The following is a 19,178-nucleotide window of genomic DNA, read 5'->3' as shown; positions in this document are numbered from 1 at the left end:
GACATACTTATACATATATACATACACATACTTATACCACACACACTGGTTGTGCTATAGCTTTAAATAGAAAATTGGAGAAAACTCTTGTAGAGTTAGGTTATTTGAAATTTTTCTGTCTTTTCTAGATAGACCTGTTACTGCTATGAACTTCCCTCTCAGAACTGCCTTCACTGTGTCCCATAGGTTTTGGGCTGTTGTGTGTTCATTTTCATTTGCTTCCAGAAACTCTTCAATTTGTTCCTTGATCTCATTATTAACCCATTCATTGTTTAATAGCATGCTATTCAGTCTCCATGAATTTTAATGTTTTTGAGTTTTTTCCTTGATGTTGGTTTCTAGTTTCAGCCCCTTGTGGACAGAGAAAAATGTATGATATGATTTCAGTTTTCTTGAATTTGTTCAGGATTGCACTGTGTCCTATTATATGGTCTATCTTTGAAAATATTCTATATGCATTTGAAAAAATATGTATTTTGATTCTTTGAGGTGAAAGGTTCTCTGTGTGTTGATAAAATCCATTTCATCTAGTTTATCTTTCAGTGGCACACTATTCTTGTTGATTTGTTTGATCTGTCCATTGTTGTCAGAGGAGTGTTAAAATCCCCTACAATAATTGTGTTCCTGTCTGTATCTTTCTTGTAGTCCTCCAAAATTTTCTTTATATATTTGGGTGCTCCTATGCTGAGTGCATATATGTTTATAATATTTATGTTTTCTTGATGGATTCTCCCCTTGGGTATTATGATGAAGTGTCCTTCTGTGTCTTTTTTTATGGCCTTTGTTTTGAAATCTATTTTGTCTGATAAGTATTACAACCTTGGCTTTTTTCCTCCTATCTATTATGCCTGTTATATTTTCTCTCAATCCTTCACTTTCAGTCTGTGTAGGTCTTTTGTTCTTAGGTGGGTCTCTTGTATGGGTCATGTTCTTATGCCCATTCAGCTACCCTATGTCTTTTGATTGGATCATTTAATCCATTTAAGTTTAAGGTTATTATTGACAGGTACTTATTCATTGCCATTTCCTTTCTTTGTACTTGTGTAGCTCTTTCCCTCTTTTTTTCTTTTCCGTTTTCTTAAAGCAGTTCCATTAGCATGTCTTGCAAGTGCTTCTCAGATAAGGTCAAATTCAAGGAGTTCATCATCACCAAGCCCTTATTATATGAAATGTTAAAGGGATTTATCTAAGAAAAGAAGAAGAAAGGAAGCCCTGGCTGGTGTAGCTCAGTGGATTGAGCTTGGGCTAGGAACCAAAGAGTGAGCAGTTCAATTCCCAGTTAGGGCACATGCCTGGGTTTTAGTAGGAGACCTGTGGGATTCAGTGGTGCCATCTCCTTGATCTGCTCATCTTGATGCTTTTGGGATGCCCTTCATGCTGTTTGTGTTGGCTCTCTGGATATAATTGGGTTTTAATTGCCACTGCGTCTTTCTTTGGTGGGTCTTTCTCTCCAGCTAGCTGACTGAGGGTCTCTTCACCCACTATATCTTGTATGCTATTGTGCAGATGCTGTCAGAACAAAACCACACAACCCAGGAAACAAATACACACCCAGAAAAATCACTCCCACCCGCAATCCCATGTCAACAGCAAATGAACTGCTATTAATAAGGACATAAAGAGATTAGGACTATCATAAGAAAAGAGAAGAAAATGGGAGATGAGTAACTGAAAGACAAATGATTTTGAGAGGGTAAAGAGAGGCCCACTAATAAGAATAGGGAATTGGTGCAATGTGAAGAGAGAAAATAAAATTTACATTGAAAATGAAAAAGGCAATGAAAAATGTGGAATGGAGTAAGAGAAGGTAAATATGTAGTGTTAAGTTTAAAACAGAAAAAAATAACATGAGAGAGAAAAATGAAAAAGAAAGTAAATAAATAATAGAAAAATAGGAAACAAATTTGAGAAAACATCTACCACAGCACTATCATCAACAAGTGAGCCAAATTTAATATACATGGGATGGGAATAAGAGGGAAAAAAGAAAAGCTTAAGAGATGTGTAGAGGAAAGGGAAGTGATTTTGAGATGATAGATAAAGAGGGTATACTAAGAGTGAGGAACAAAAACCAGGCTAAGAAAGGGAAAAAATTTCATTTGAGATGAAAAAAAGAAAAGGCAGGATGAAAGACAAAATATATAGAAGAGAAAAAATAGGCTAAGACAGGTAAAAGTTAAACTTTATATGAAAAAAAGAACAGGCTGGATGAAGGCAGAATGAGGTAGGAGAGGGGAACAATAAAATTTGAGATTTGAAATACAATAATAGTGAAGATCTAGAAATCGTCAATAAAATTGAAAAACTGCAAGGATGACAGCCTTATCCACAACCAATGAGTGAAGATTGCTGGATAACACAGGTATTTTAATAGCAAGAAAAAGAATGTGAGATGACCATTGACAGGAAAATAGTTTTTGAGAAGCTATATTGGGGAGAAATAGTAAGGTACACAATTGAAACAAGTTGTAGCAAGAGAGAAAACAAAATTTAAAATGAAAATAATAAGAGGAAACAGCAAGATAAAATGGAGTAAGAAAAGGGAGGAGCAAAATATGAGAAATATAATAAACTATAGTAAGATCTAGTGCCTAATATGCACAAACTTGAAGGACAAGAAATTAATGTTAAAGAGCTACACAGGGAAGAAAATATTGCAAATCACAAGGAGGCCATGGTAGATTCTGTCTTGGTATTATCTGTGTGTTACCACTGTTTTATTTTTCTGTATCCACCTCTGGGGATATCAGGCGCTGTCCCAGTTTTGCCTTAGCCGTTTCGAGATTACCAGGGATGTACCATCTGTGGCTGACTCCTTCAGTTGTTAATCTAGTCATTCTTCATTCAGCAGTCTTGATAAGGGTTTATCAATTTTATTAATCTTTTTAATACTAACTTTTAACTTTGTTGATTATTCTCAGTTATATTATTTTTTCATATACATATCTCATTTTAATTTGATAGAACATTTTATTAACAATCATGAAAAAGACATAATTGTTTATTATATTTGAAACAGTATATTCATATAATTTTTTAAAAATTGTTGTCAACATACATGTTGTAATAGTTTCAGGTTGACAACAGTCATTTGACATCTGTATACTTTACAAAGTGATCATGATAAGTTTACTAACCTTTCATCACTGTACAAAGATATAACTATATCATTGACTTCTATTGCCTATGTTATAGAGTACATTCCTCAGATTCTATTGTATTTTTAAAGTGATTTTTACCCTTTACTATTTCATTCCTATTATTTTACTTAGATTATCTTTGGTCATTTTTTTAATATTCTTGAAATGGAAATTAGAAATCTTGGTATTCAAAAAGTAGTGCTATTAAATTTTTTCTTTTTCTTAATATATGTATTTATGTTTATAAATTTCCCCTCTAAGTTTTTCTTTAGCTTTATGCCACAAGTTTTGATTTCTGCTTTGATTTATGTATTACTTAGTATTTTTTTGGTGTTAATTCCCAAGGAACTGGAGGTTTTCTAATTACCTTTTTTGTAATTGATTTTTAGCTTAATTCCATTGTGGTCAGAGAGCTTACTGTTATGTGTTCAGATTTTTTGAATTCTGCTGAAGCTGTCTTTATCATCCAATACTGGTTATTTTTCATATATTTCCCATTACAATTGAAAATTATGTGAATTTTGTTAATAGTTATTTTATTTGTTTTAGATTTTTAAAATATATGTTATTGATTATGATATTACAGTTGTCCCATTTCCCCCTTTGCTCCCCTCTGCCCTGCACACCCCCTCCCACCCACATTACCCCGTTTAGTTCATGTCCATGGGTCATACATATAAGTTCTTTGGCTTCTACATTTCTTGCACTCTTCTTGCCCTCCCCCTGTGTAATTTTTTACCTACCATCTATTCTACTTATTCTCTGTACCTTTTATCCCTCTTTCTCACTCCCACTCCACTTTTGATGACCCTCCATATGTTCTCCGTTTCTGTGGTTCTGTTCTTGTTCTAGTTGTTTGGTTAGTTTGCTTTTGTTTTTGGTTTAGGTGTGGTTGTTAATAACTGTGAATTTGCTGTCATTTTACTGTTCATATTTTTTATCTTCTTTTTCTTTTTTTAATATTTTATTCATTTATTTAGAGAGAGGAGGAGGGAGGGAAAAAGAGAAGGAGAGAAACACCAATGTGTGGTTGCCTCTCACATGGCCTGCACTGGGGACCTGGCCTGCAACCCAGGCATGTGCCCTAACTGGGAATTGAACTGTTCACTCTTTAGTTCCTAGCCCAAGCTCAATCCACTGAGCTACACCAGCCAGGGCTTCCTTTCTTCTTCTTTTTCTTAGATAAATCCCTTTAACATTTCATATAATAAGGGCTTGATGATGATGAACTCCTTGAACTTGACCTTATCTGAGAAACAGTTTATCTGCCCTTCCATTCTAAATGAAAGCTTTGCTGGATAGAGCAATCTTAGATGTAGGTCCTCGCCTTTCAGGACTTGGAATACTTCTTTCCAGCCCCTTCTTGCCTGTGAGGTCTCTTTTAAGAAATCAGCTGACAGTCTGATGGGAACTCCTTTGTAGGTAACTCTCTCCTTTTGTCTTGCTGCTTTTAAGGTTCTCTCCTTATCTTTCATCTTGGGTAACGTAATGATGATGTGCCTTGGTGTGTTCCTCCTTGGGTCCAACTTCTTTGGGACTCTCTGAGCTTCCTGGATTTCCTGGAAGTCTATTTCCTTTGCCAGATTGGGGAAGTTCTCCTTTATTATTTGTTCAAATAAGTTTTCCACTTGTTGCTCTTCCTCTTCCCCTTCTGGTACCCCTATAATTCAGGTGTTGGAACTTTTAAAGATGTCCTGGAGGTTCCTAAGCCTCTCCTCATTTTTTTGAATTCTTGTTTTTTTATTGTTTTCTGGTTGGATGTTTTTTTCTTCCTTCTGGTCCACACCATTGATTTGAGTCCCAGTTTTCTTCTCATCACTATTGGTTCCCTGTGCATTTTCCTTCATTTCACTTACCATAGCCTTCATTTTTTTCATCTAATTTGTGACCAAATTCAACCAATTCCATGAGCATCATGATTACCAGTGTTTTGAACTGTGCATCTGATAGGTTGGCTATCTCTTCGTCACTTAGTTGTATTTTTTTCTGGAGCTTCGATCTGTTATTTCATTTGGACCGGGTTTGTTTTTTTTTTTTTTTTTTTGGTCTTGGCATACCTGTTATGTAGTAAGGGGCGGAGACCCTTTCTACATAGGTATTCACCTGGGAGTGGTAATGCAGTTGTTGGGTTGTGATGCTGTATATGGGGAAGGGGTCTGAGAGGGAACAATCGTGCTTACTCAGCTCTCTGCCAGATATCATTCACTTCCTCCTGCTACCCACAAGCAAATTGGGCCATTCTGGTGCTGATCCCCAGTGGGTGGTTTTGTATTATCTAGGACCCCATTGGTCTCTCCAACAGACTCTCCTGTGACTGGGAATTTCTCCTGCTGGCTCCTCAACCCCCATGGGAGTTTTCAGTCAGAGGTTTGAGCCTTAATTTCCCTGCACTTAAGGCCTGTTTCGCTTCTCAGTTGTTTCCCCATTTATCTGCACGTGAATGTGGGAAGGCCTGCTTTGCAATCTGATGCCTTGCCTGAGTCCTCCCCACCTGGCTGCCTGTCTCAGCCCCTCCTACTGGTCTGGATGAATGTTTCTTTAAGTCTTTGGTTGTCAGACTTCCACATACTTCAGTTTTCTTTCAGTTCTGGTTGTTTTTTGTTTTTAAATTATTGTTGTCCTTCTTTTGGTTTTGGGAAGAGGCACAGTGTGTTTACCTATGCCTCCAATCTTGGCTGGGAGTCTTGCTAATGGTTATTTTAATTTTCTCTAAAGTCAGTTAAGTCATTTGTGAATTGTATTGTTATCTTCCATGTCTTTACTGTTTTGTTTTGTTTTGTTTTGTTTTGTTTTGTTTTGTGTATTGAGAGAATATCTTAAATTCTGTATGATTTTTAATTTGTTAATTTTGCTTTTAGTTTTGTCAATTTTTGATTTAAATATTTTGGAGCTGTTTTTCTATGCATACATATTTGGAAATGTGGTATCTTCCTGTTCTCTTATTTTCTATTAGAATTATTTAATGTCCTTATTTATTTCTAGAAATTGCTGAAGTTTTGTAGTGTGATGTTAGAATTATTTCAAGCAGTTTTGGGAGCTAGTGAGTGCATGGTAATTCTTTTCCATGCCTTTACTTTCAAATTTTTGTTGGTCTTATAAAGCTTCTTAGTGGTGATATATCATTTGGTTTTGCATTTTCATTTACCATGCAGTTACTATTCTTATTATATATATGAAATATATATATACACACATGCATATACATATATAATTTAATACAGTTAATGAATTCATGCAATAACAGATATAGTTTTCTGATAAACCTGATTTTTTTGGATCAATTGTTATGATTTCTTAATGTTTACATATAGCAATACACAACTTTGACTTATTATTTTAATACATACACACTTTGCCACTTCTTCAAGGACTGCGCTTTAACTCCACATACCCTCTGCCTGCCTTTGCATTTTTGTTATGATATATTATCATGCTCCACATAACAATTGTGTTTAAAATCTATATTTATACATATTTACGCTTTCTAGTATCCTTAAATTCTTTCAGCATTTCTTCCATTTATTTTCTCATTTTTACCTGAATTATCTTTTTTTCGTCAGAATGATTTACTTTAATATTTCATTTAGTGAAGGGCCAAGTAGACACAAACTCCTTTTTCTTTCATTTTTGAAGGATTTTTCTTTGTCATGAATTCTGGGTTAACACTTATTTTCTGTAGCACTTTAGAGTTTGTATTCCATCCTCTTCATTATGTCATTACTGTTGAGAACTACCTTGTTTTGTTGTTGCTTCTTGGTGGGTGATGCATCAGTTTTCTCTGATGCTGTAAAATGTTTCTTTGTTGCTTTGACTTAGATGTCAAAGCAACTTAGGTGTTTTGACTTAGATGTTATGAGGGGTGGTTTTCTTTGTCTTTATGTTGCATAAGGTTTCTTGAATCATACCAGTAATTGTAGAAGTATTACATTAGGCTTTAAAATTTGTATTTCTCTGATAATGATAGAAGTTCACTATTATTTTGATTTTGTTTTCTGGGGCATTAGTATTTCCTTTATCACAAAGTGCTTTTTAAATTGTTTTCACAAACATAAAGTTTTTAAGTAAAGTTTTAAAATTTATTCTGCTGGTCTGAAAAATTCCTTACAATGTTTTTCTTAACCTTTGAAAATAATCTTTGATGGTATGAATTTTATATTTAAAAATCAATTATTTGCTCTCAGTTTAAAATATCATAAGTTACGGATATAATTGTTGATAATTTGTCTCAATATGTTTTACAGTGAGTATCATTGTTTTTTATTTTAGAATGTATTCCTTTATAAGGCAGAAGTTTATTTTTCTTAGTTTAACTTCTTGTCATAAATTAACCTATGTATGGTGGTCTGAATAAACCCCTTTTTGATTGATTAGTGGTAACTTTGTAACTACTCATATATCGATAATCCTAGGTTTTTATCAGTTAAATCTGTCTTCTAGAATTACATATTTACTACTAGTGTAAGAAATACATTTTAACTGATAGATTTAGAAATACATGATAATATATAATTGGCTTTTATTTTTTTTGTAATCTGTAATTTATTGTATTATTTTAGAAAGATTTGGAATATAAAACATAGAGTCAACATTAAAACCATATCGAATGTAAGCACAGGTACTCTTTTGATGCTTCAGTGTCACAGGGTCATCTCGATGAGTATTGCTCGTAGTTGCTTGCCTAAGTGCTAGTTCATACAGCATGCTGGTTAATACCTTGAATAGCCTAACTGTTGCTATCTTTTGGACACTATTGAAAAGCCTGTAATATAAACTATATTTATAAATACCAGAAGATTATATTTTTAATGTCGTGTAGCAAAATAGAGAATATTCGGGCCAACTAATTGTGTCATTTAAAAAAATAGGACCACGCTATGTGGTACAAATAGGTGAAAAAATGATTGACTACAATGAAGAATTTCGCCTTTTTCTGTCAACGAGAAACCCAAATCCCTTTATTCCACCGGATGCAGCTTCCATTGTTACTGAGGTTAACTTTACTACAACAAGAAGTGGGTTACGTGGACAGGTATACATTTATTATTATTTACCTTAGAACTATGTTTTGTATACCCTTTAGATATTTTGAGTGGGAAGCTATTTTGTTAAACTGATTAACATTTAATCTTTTGAAAATATACTTTAAAGTTAGCATAAGTCATATGGGTTTATTTCATGTATCATTTGTGGTAGACTTGTATGTTTGTTGCTAATGGTAAATTGCTGGTTCTTTCAGTATAACTTTAAGTTGTTTTTTCAGTCATATATGGTAGAATATGAGAAATGGAAGAATCAAAGAGGTTAAGAATGGGTATTTTTTTTTAATTTTAAAAATGAAGTTTAAATGTGAAAATTGCATTTAATTGACATATTAAACTAGTTGAAGATCTTTGATTCTTATTCAAGTTTATTTTTTCCTCCAGATCATATGCATCTTTGAATTCCCTTTATCTATTTATAGTTTATTACTGTATGAATGTCAAAATAAATTTTAATGTCTAGACATTTACTTACATACTTTCTCATTTTTTCTTTAAAGGTATACCTGTTGAATTTTTGAATATCATCTTGTAGTTTTATTCATCTAACAATTGATTTTTCCTCTTTTGATTTATATGATAGCATGTGTATTTGCTATAACTTTTACTTTATTGTAATTTTAAAAACTTCCTTTAAAAATATTTTTCATATCATATATAGCTCACCGTATATATTTTTATGAACATTGACTTGATGATACTTATCTTTTGACTTGATGATACTTCTTATGAATAAAACAATGGACAAATTATTTAAAATGTGGCAGAATTAATTGAAAAAATTGCTTCTCTTTTTTAATCCTCACATGAAGATATGTTTATTGATTTTTTACAGAGATAGTAAGGGGAGAGGGGGGAGAGAGAGAGGGAGAAACATGGGTGCCAGAGACATTGATCGGTTGCTTCCTGTACATGCCCGGGGAGGGAGTTAGACAGAGTGGGAGAGAAAAAAAGAGAGGAAGGAGGAAGAAGAAGGGACAGGGGAAAGGAAAGGAGAAGGAGAAAAAGAAAAAGAGAGAAGAGAGAGAGAGGGAAACATGGATGCAAGAGACATCAGTCAGTTGCCTTCTGTATGCGCCCACATCATTTAACTAGTAACATTTTGGTGTGTGGGATTATGTACCAACCAAGTGATTCACCCGGCCATGGCCAAAATTTCTTCTTTTTTCTAAAAGCTCTCTATAGTAATTGTTGAAAGTGGCTGTTTAGATCCTTAACAAAAACTAAGAGAAGATGCTTATATAGCAGGTTTTGAATTATACATTTTATGAAATATGCCAGTGTCATTTTCTAATTAGAAGTTTCCAAATGAAGAATTTGACAGAGCAGTTTTTAGAAACAGCTTTATTAAGATTTAATTCATATGCTATACAGTTTACCCATACAAAGTGTACAGTTCACTGACTTCTTTTTTAGTGTAATGTTGGGTCTTATGGTAACTTAACATTTTGAAGAACAAAGTTTTGCAAAGTGACTGAACTGTTTTGCTTCCTCACCAACAATGTATGAGTGTTCCACTTTCCACACTCTTGCCAACACTTATTATTTGTCTTTTTAATTGTAGTCCTACTAGGGGGTGTGAAGTGGTAGCTCACTGTTGTTTTGGTGATACTGTAGTTTAAGATAACTCTTATTTTATTATGCAAATACTTAACCATGAAAAAATACTAGCTCCCACAGTTTTTATATATGTAATCTAATTCTGGAACTAAATATTTCATGTTGATATGTTAAATAATGCAATTTCTTATACCTGTCCTATATAATATTTAACAATTTATTAATCAGTTAATTTCTTCACAGAAATAATTGTGAAGGTGTCTTGTGTATTCAATGAGAAAGAAACAGAGGAACACGTAGTATGATATTGCTTGTAGGATTTGGCCAAACATAAGGCCAGTGTATGGGAAGTTTTTGGTTTGTTTTATGTTCTTTGAACTTTATTGTTGGAATAACCATGCTCATAATTTTTTATTTAAGCTCTTGGCTTTAACTATTCAGCATGAAAAACCTGATTTAGAGGAACAGAAAACAAAACTCTTACAACAGGAAGAAGATAAGAAAATACAGTTAGCCAAGCTTGAAGAATCACTTTTAGAGGTAAAATTCAGTTATTCAGGATATTTTGTATTATATTTCTTTCTTTAATGAATATAAGAAACTATTGTTTTCTTAAAAATTAATAGTATCTTCAGCATGTTTTGGGTTATGTCAAAGACTTACTGATATATATGTTAAAATCAAAATTCAGACAAAAGCTAGATATATTGGAGTATGAGATTTTTAGGAAATAATGTTTAAGACTAGCAATTTTTAAACAAATACTGTCTTTATACTGGGTTATTTCACTAATTAATTACCTGTTTATGGTCAGACTTTTAAAGAAGCATTAAAAGGTAGCAGGAAATTATGATTTAACTTTATTTTTTATTAGATTGATAAAATTAATATATGTGCACTATTTTGACAATATATAGTATAAAGATATCCTATATCATTCTTGTGGACATAAAATGTTGAGATTCTTTATAATAACATAAGTTATAAATATTAAGTTAATGATAGTTAATATGAATTTTCTTAATTGACTAATGTATATAGTAATGTTAAAATTATTTTGTTAATTTTTCTACAGACACTCGCCACATCTCAAGGCAATATTTTGGAAAATAAAGATTTGATTGAATCTTTGAATCAGACAAAAGCAAGCAGTGCACTTATTCAAGAATCACTTAAAGAGTCTTACAAACTCCAAATTTTTCTTGATCAAGTAATTATTTCCTCTTTGTGATCTTATACATGTTGTCTTAAACCTTCATATTAATAGTATTTAAAATGTGCAAAAAGGAATTCAAAGGAACATTGATTGCCAAAAAAGAAGCTATTCACAAAAACCATGGCCTTGGGTCTGGTTGGTGTTATTATAGGGAGGGTGATAAGATTTGGGGGCCTGGAGTATAAGGACTGATGATCAGTATACCCTACTGGGCTGTACTATTTCAGGTATAATTTTTAAAAATATTTTATTTACTTATTTTTAGAGAGAGGGAAAGGGAGGGAGAAAGAGAGGGAAAGAAACATCAATGTGTGGTTGCCTCTCATGTGCCCCCTACTGAGGACCTAGCCTGCAACCCAGGCATGTGCGCTGACTGGGAATAGAACCAGTGACCCTTTGCTTCACAGGCTGGCACTCAGTCCACTGAGCCACACCATCCAGGGCTCAGGTATAATGTTTTTGTTGTATTTTTTCTGTTACAATTTAGTCCCCTTATACATCTCCCCACCCCAGGCAGTGACAACACAGTTGCCCATGTCCATGAATCTTTTCCTTTTTGCTCAATCACTCCACCCTCTAACCACCACTCCCACTAGTTATCATCTGCTCTCCATCTATGAGTCTTATGTTTTGCTCGTTAGTTCAGTTTACACATTAGATTGCACACATGAGTGAAATCTCACAGTATTTCTCTTTCTCTGATTTATTTCACTTTGTGTAATGTTCTCCATGTCTATCCATACTGTTGCAAAGGGTAAAAAAAAATATTTTTTGATAACCAAGCAGAATTCCAATCTTGAATGTCCCATAGTTGCTTTATCCACTCATGTACTGATTGACACTTGGGCTGATTTCCATATCTTGATGATTGTAAACAATGCTGCAATGAACACAGGGGCATTTGTGTTCTTTCAAATTAGTGTTTTGGGTTCCTTTGGATATATTCCCAGAAATGTGATCTCTAGGTCAAAAGACAGATGCTTTTTACATTTTTTGCACCCATCTGCATTCCCACCAACAGTGCAAAAGCATTCCCCTTTGTCTACATTCTGACCAGAACTTGTTGTTTGTTGATTTATTGATGATAGCCATTCTGACAGGTGGGAGATGATATGTAATTGTAGTTTTAATATGCATTTATCTGATTACTGACATTGAACATCTTTTCATATGTCTGTCTGTTGACCATCTGTATGTCCTTTTTGGAAAAGTATCCATTTAGGTCCTTTGCCCATTTTTTAACTAGATTGTTGGGGGTTTTTGGTGCATTTTGTAAGTTCTTTATAAATTTTGGATATTAACCCCTATTTAGATATATTGGTAAATATGTTCTTCTATTCTATAGATTATGTTTTTATTTTGTTGATGATTTCCTTTACTGTACAAGAACTTTTTATAGTTTGATAAAGTCTCATTTATTATTTTTCTTTTATTTCCCTTGCTGTGGAGATATATGATAAAATATTGCTATGAGCAATATCTGAGATTTTGCCACCTATGTTTTCTTCTATGATTTTTATGGTTTCAAGTGTAACAGTTAAGTCTTTGATCCATTATGGATTTATTCTAGCATATGGTGTAAGAAGGTAGTCTAGTTTCATTTTTCTGCATGTCTGTCCAATTTTCCTAACACCATTTATTGAATAAACTTTCTTTAGCTCATTGTATGTGCTTGTTTCCTCTGTTAAATACTGACTGTAAAGGTGTGGGTTATTTCTGGCCTCTCTATTCTGTTCCATTGATCTATGTGTCTGTTTTTATGCCAGTACTATGCTGTTTTAATTACTGCGGTATTATCGTACAGTTTCATATCGGGCAGTGTGATTCCTCCAACTTTGTTCCTCCTTTTCAGGATCACTGTTGCTATGTGGGGCCCTTTGTGGTTCTATATAAATTTTGTAAATATTAAGGCTAGTTCTGTGAAATACATCATTGGAATCTTGATAGGAATTGCATTGAATCTACAGATTGCTTTGGTGGTGTGGGTATTTTACTACTGTTAATTCTTCTTATCCATGAACTAGTGGAAGTATGTGCTTCCACTTATTTATATCACCTTCTGTTTCTTTCCTCAGTGTCTTCTAATTCCCCAAGTATGGGTCTTTTACATCCATGGTTAGGTTTATTCCTAGGTATTTTACTCATTTTGAAGCAACTGTGAATGTATTGTTTCCTTAATTTCCGTATCTGTTAGTTCATTATTGGTATATAAAAATGCAGATGATGTCTAGATATTAATTTTGTGACTTGCTACTTTGCTGAATTAATTTATTAGTTCTAGTAGTTTCTTAGTGGAATCTTTAGGGTTCTCTATATACAGGGTCATTCCATCTGCCAGTAAGTACAGATTTACTACTTCCTTTCCAATTTGGATGCCTTTTATATTGTCTTCTTGTTCGATTGCTGTGGCCAGGACTTCCACTGTTATGTTGAATAAGAGAGTTGAAAACAGACGTTCCTGTCTTGTTCCCTATCTTAAGGGGAACGCTTATAGTTTCTGTCTGTTGAGTGTGGTGCTGGCATTCACATATGGCCTGTATTATGTTAAGGTGTGTTCCCTTTATTCCCATTTTGCTGAGAGTTTTTCTCATAAATGGGTGCTGGATTTTATCAAATGCTTTTTCTGCATCTATCTGTATGATTATGTGGCTTTTATCCTTTATTTTTTAGTGTGGCAAATCACATGTATTGATTTGTGAATTTTGTATCAGCCTTGCATTCACAGAATAAATCCCACTTGATTATAGTGTATGTTCTTTTTGATGTGTTGCTATATTCAGTTTGCTGATACTGTCTTGGGGAATTTACCATTTATACTTATCAGGGATATTGGCTTTTAATTTTCTTTTTCATAGTGTCTTTATCTGGTTTTGAAATTTGATAATGCTGGCCTCATACAATGAGATTGAGAGCCTTCCCTCTTGAATTTTTTTGAATAGTTTGAGAGAGAGAGGTGTTAGATCTTGGAATGTTTGGTAAAATTCACTTGTAAAGCCATCCAATTTAGGGGCTTTTGTTCCTTGGGAATTTGTTGATTACTACGTAAGTTTCACTATGTGTGGTCTGTCTATTCAGATTCTCTGAATCTTCCTGATTTGCTTTTGTAGGATTGTATGTTTCTTGGAATTTATCTATTTCCTCCAGGTTGTCCAGTTTGTTGGCATTTAGTTGATCATAATATGTTCTTGTTATGCTTTGTATTTCTTTGGTGTCAGTTCTTATTTCTCCTCACTCATTTCTGATTTTATTTATTTGGTTCCTGTTTTTATTTTTTTCTTTCTTTCCTCCTTACTTTTTAAAAAGTATATTTTATTGATTATGCTATTGCAGTTGTCCCACTTCCCCCCTTCATTCCCCTCTGTCCTGCACACCCTCTCCCACTCATATTCCCCCCTTTAGTTCATATCCCTGTGTCATAAGTTCTTTAGCTTCTACATCTCCCATACTATTCTTGCCTTCCCCCTGTCTATTTTCTACCTACCATCTACTTATTCTCAGTACCTTTCCCTCTCTCTCCCCCTCCCACTTCCTTGTTGCTAACCCTCCATGTGATCTCTAGTTCTGTGGTTCTGTTCCTGTTCTAATTGTTTGCTTAGTTTGGTTTTTTTTGCATTTTTTGTTTTAGGTGTAGTTGTTAATAATTGTGAGTTTGCTATCATTTTACTATACACGTTTTTTATCTTCTTTTTCTTAGATAAGTCTCTTTAACATTTCATATAATAAGGACTTGGTGATGATGAACTCCTTAACTTGACCTTATCTGAGAAGCACTTTATCTGCTCTTCCATTCTATATGAAAGCTTTGCTGGATAGAGCAATCTTGGATGTAGGTCCTTGCCTTTCATGACTTGGAATACTTCTTTCTAGCCCCTTCTTGCCTGCAAGGTCTCTTTTGAGAAATCAGCTGACAGTTTTATGGGCACTCGTTTGTACATTACTGCCTCCTTATCTCTTGATGTTTCTAGGATTCTCTCTGTAATTTTAATCTTGGGTAATGTAATGATGATGTGCCTTGGTGTGTTCCTCCTTGGGTCCACCTTCTTTGAGACTCTCTGAGCTTCCTGGACTTCCCGGTAGTCTATTTCCTTTGCCAGATTGGGGAAGTTTTTCTTCATTATTTGTTCAAATAAGTTTTCCACTTGTTGCTGTTCCTCTTCTCCTTCTGGTACCTTTATAATTTGGATGTTGGAATGTTTAAAGATGTCCTGGAGGTTCCTAAGCCTCTCCTCATTTTTTTGAATTCTTGTTTCTTCATTCTGTTCTGGCTGGATGTTTTTTTCTTTCTTCTAGTCCACACCATTGATATGAGTCCCAGTTTCCTTTCCATCACTATTGGTTCCCTGTGCATTTTGCTTCATTTCACTTAGTGTAGCCTTCATTTTTTCATCTAATTTGTGACCAAATTCAACCAATTGTGTGAGCATGCTGATTACCAGTGCTTTGAACTGTGCATCTGATAGGTTGGAGATCTCTTTGTTGCTTAGTTGTATTTGCTGTGGAGCTTTGGTCTGTTCTTGTGTTTGGGCCATTTTTTTTTTTTTTTTTAGTCTTGTCGTGCCTGTTACATATGAAGGGTGGAGCCTTAGGTATTCACCAGGGTGGGGCAACCCAAGGTGCTGTGTTGTGACACTGTGTGTGGGGGCTGAGAGCGAACAATTGCACTTGCTCTGCTCTCTGTTGGATTTCAGTCCCTTCCACCCCTTCCCCTAAGCAAACTGGGCTTTTCTGGTGCTGATTCCTGGGTGTGTGGGCTTGTGTACATTCTCGGACCCTGTGAGTCTCTCCAACAAACTCTCCTGTGAGATTGGGAGTCTCTCCCTGGGCCTCACTCCCCCGCAGGTGTTTTCAATTGGTGTTTCAAGGCTTTATTTCCTCCCTGCGACCCTGGGTTGCAAGGTCTGTCTCACTCCTCAGTTTTACCTGGTATATCTGTGTGGGAATGTGGGAAAGGCCCATTCAGCCATCTGCCTTGCACACCATGCCCTGCTTCACAATGGCCACCTAATGGGGTCTGCCTGTTGCCACCCTGCACCCATGATCCACTCACTGTGGTCTTGCACGCCCGGTGTTTGTCAGCTGCTGCCTTGGGCACCCTGTGCCGCTGGGACACCTCTCTGTCCGGCTGGTTGTCTGACTCCACCCCTCCTACTAGTCCAGATGTGTGTGTCTATTTTAACTCTTTGGTTGTCAGACTTCCATACACTTCAATTTTTTGTCAGTTCTGGTTGTTATTTTGCTTTTAAATTGTTGTTCTTATTTTGGTTGTGCAAGGAGGCATAGTGTGTCTATCTTTGTCTCCATTTTGGCCAGAAGTCCCTGTTTCTTTCTTTCTTGATGAGCCTGGTAAAAGGATTTTCTATCCTGTTTATCTTTTCTAAGAACTAGCTCTTGGATTCATTTATCTATTGTAACATTTAGTTTTTTAGACTCTACTTAATTTATTTCTGTTCTGATCTTTATTATTTCCTTTCTCCTACTCACTTTGGGCTTTATTTGTTGTTCTTTTCCAAGTTCCTTTAAGTGTGAAGTTACATCATTTATTTGAGCTTTTTTTTTTTATATAGGCCTGTAAATGCTATGAATTTCCCTCCTAGGATTGCTTTCTCAGTGTCTAAGATATTGGATTGTTCTGTCCTCATTTTTATTTGTTTCAAGGTATCTTTTGATTTCTTTTTTGGTCTCTTTGTTTGGCCTTTTATTGTTTAATAACATATTATTTAGCTTCCGTGTCTTTATGTATTCTTCAGTGTTTTTCTTGTGATTGATTTCTAGTTTTATAGCATTATGGTCAGAGAAGATGCTTGATTCAGTCTTGTTTTGTGTCCTAACATGTGGTCTATCCTAGAAAACATTCAGTGTGCACTTGAAACGTATGTATATACTGTTGCTTTGTGGTGAAATGCTCTGAAGGTATCAATTAAATCTATTTGAGCTAGTGTGTTGTGTAAGGCTGCTGTCTCCTTGTTGATATATTGGAAGAGCTATCCATTGAAGTCTATGGGCTGTTAAAATCCTCAGCTATGATTCTATTTCTATTGATCTCTCCCTTATGCCCATCAAGGTTTGCTTCACACATTTAGGAGCTGCTGTGTTTGGTACATAAGTGTTCACAAGGTTTATATCCTCTCGTTGGATTGCTTCCTTTATCATTGTGTAGTGTCCTTCTTTGTCTCTTTTATAGCCTTGATTTTAAAGTTTATTTTGTTGGATGTAAATACTGCTACCCGGCTTTTCTTTATTTTTTTTTCATTTGCATGAAATATCTTTTTCCAGTACTTTACTTTTAGTCTGTGTGTATCTTTTGATCTGAGATGGGTTTCTTGGAGGCTGAATGTATATAGATCTTATTTCTTTATCCATTCAGCTACCCTCTGTCTCTTGGTTGGAGAATTCAAGCCATTTACGTTTAAGATGATTAATGATAGACATATTTGTTCCATTTTATTGTTAGACTATTTTTCTCTTTTGATTTTAAATGATAGCCTTGCTGGGTAAAGTAGACCTGCTTGTAGGTCCTTGCTTTTCATTACCTTGAATATTTCACACCACTTCATTCTGGTCTGAAATGTTTCTGTTGATAAATCAGATGACAGTGTAATTGGTCTTCCCTTGTAGGTAACTACCTGCTTTTCTCTTGTAGCCTTTAGGATTCTCTCTCTATTTTTTAAGCCTTTATCTTTAAGTCATTTAAATTATGACATGTCTGGGTGCAGTCCTGTTTGGGTCCAAGTTCTTTTGGACTCTCTGAGCTTTCTGGGCTTGTGTGTCTTTCCTTTACCAGATTAGGTATGTTTTCAATCATTATTTCTTCAAATAAGTTCTAGGCACCTTACTCTCTTCTCCTTCTAGTATTATGATGTCAATGTTGTTATATTTTATGTTGTTCCTTAGGTATCTTAAGCTCTCTTCCTTTTTAAAATTCTTTTTTCTTCTTTCCTTGGGTGTTTTTTTCTACCCAAGTTACTGATTCAATTCTCTGCCTCATGTAATATACTGTTTATTCCTTCCAGTGTGGTATTTATTTCAGATACCACATTCTTTATTTCTGAGTGGTCCTTTTTTATGGTTTCTATGTCTTTTTTTTCATGCTGTTGTGTATCCTTATAATCATTACTCTAAACTCTCTATCTGATAAATTGCTTGCCTCCATTTCATCCAGCTCTTCTTCTGGAGAATTCCCCTGTTCTTTAGTTTGGGGCCTGTTTCTTTGTTTTGTCATTTTGGCTGCCTGTTTGTGTTTGTTTTATATGTATTAGGTAGACCTGCAAGACTCTGGTATGGACCTAAGTCAACTCCTGCCTGTGATTGGCCTTTGGCAACTGGTTTGAAGCTATCAGCCATCCACAGCTTGTGGCTCCCTATGCTGGGCCACTGTGTGTGCAGAAAGAACCAGGCTATGTACCAGTGCCAGCTTTTACTAACACCGGGCACTGGGGAGGGTTAGCTACAGACTCAGAATCCCCATTGGTGTGCCTCTGCCTACAGGCTTTCTGTAGGGTTAATCAGTGAATGTCTTCCAGCTGTACTCCTCAGCAACAGGGCTTAAGCACCACAGAGTGGGGCAGAGTAATTCCTGTGGATAGGGCTATTGCTTCCCCTCAGGCTGATGCCACTAGGAGAGGAGTGCTCTGCCAGAGAAAGATGGTTCCTGTAGTGTGGGGGGTGACTCAGCACAGGGATCCTAGCAGCTGTCCCTTCAGTTCTCTCCCCAGAGCCACCAACCTCAGGCTCCTCTCAAGCATCTCTGGTCCACTCTGCCCTCCCTCTGCTGGAAGCCAGGGTAAGTGGCTGCAAATGAAATTTTGTTCATTTGACCTTTAAGAGGCTCACCGGGTTTCTAGCTGTTTCTCCCTGGTGAACAGAAACCTGCTGCTTTTTACATGCATATATTATTTGGGTTCCTTTTCTGGTTCTGGTGCTGTAGGCTAGGGAGCCCAGCTTGGGATTTAGATGCCACACTTCTAAGGGGCAATTCCCCAGCCAATGAAATGATCTCTCCAGCACTTCAGCTGCTGACTGTGGGTCCCCAGCCAGCCTTCTCCTGCCTCGTCTGCATTCCCTGCCAGTATTGTTGTGGTGATGTGGCTTATAACGTGTGTATATCTGTGGTTATAAGGCTAGCGTTCAGTTGGTTATTCAGGATGATATTTCTGTATTTTAGTTGTAATTCCAGTTTGGTTCTTAGGGGTGGTTAGCATAGCTTCCACTTACTCCTCTGCCATT

General features: G+C 35.5%; 1 protein-coding gene across 2 annotated transcripts in view; it reads left to right on the top strand.

Moving 5' to 3' along the window:
• DYNC2H1 (dynein cytoplasmic 2 heavy chain 1) overlaps nt 1-19,178 on the top strand; it is a 317,131-nt gene that overhangs the window by 135,697 nt on the left and 162,256 nt on the right. For both annotated transcript variants that reach the window (XM_053670464.1, XM_053670463.1), the window contains exons 66-68: nt 8,006-8,169; nt 10,160-10,279; nt 10,815-10,949. In XM_053670464.1, coding sequence (XP_053526439.1) covers nt 8,006-8,169; nt 10,160-10,279; nt 10,815-10,949 — 419 coding nt within the window. The remainder of the gene's footprint in view (nt 1-8,005; nt 8,170-10,159; nt 10,280-10,814; nt 10,950-19,178) is intronic.

Source organism: Artibeus jamaicensis, unplaced genomic scaffold, assembly GCF_021234435.1.
Source record: "Artibeus jamaicensis isolate MK-2021 breed Jamaican fruit bat unplaced genomic scaffold, CSHL_Jam_final contig_585, whole genome shotgun sequence".
In the NCBI taxonomy this organism is placed as follows: Eukaryota; Metazoa; Chordata; class Mammalia; order Chiroptera; family Phyllostomidae; genus Artibeus; species Artibeus jamaicensis.
The sequence above is the reverse complement of the archived record's forward strand: the minus strand, read 5'-3'. Positions and strand labels throughout refer to the sequence as shown.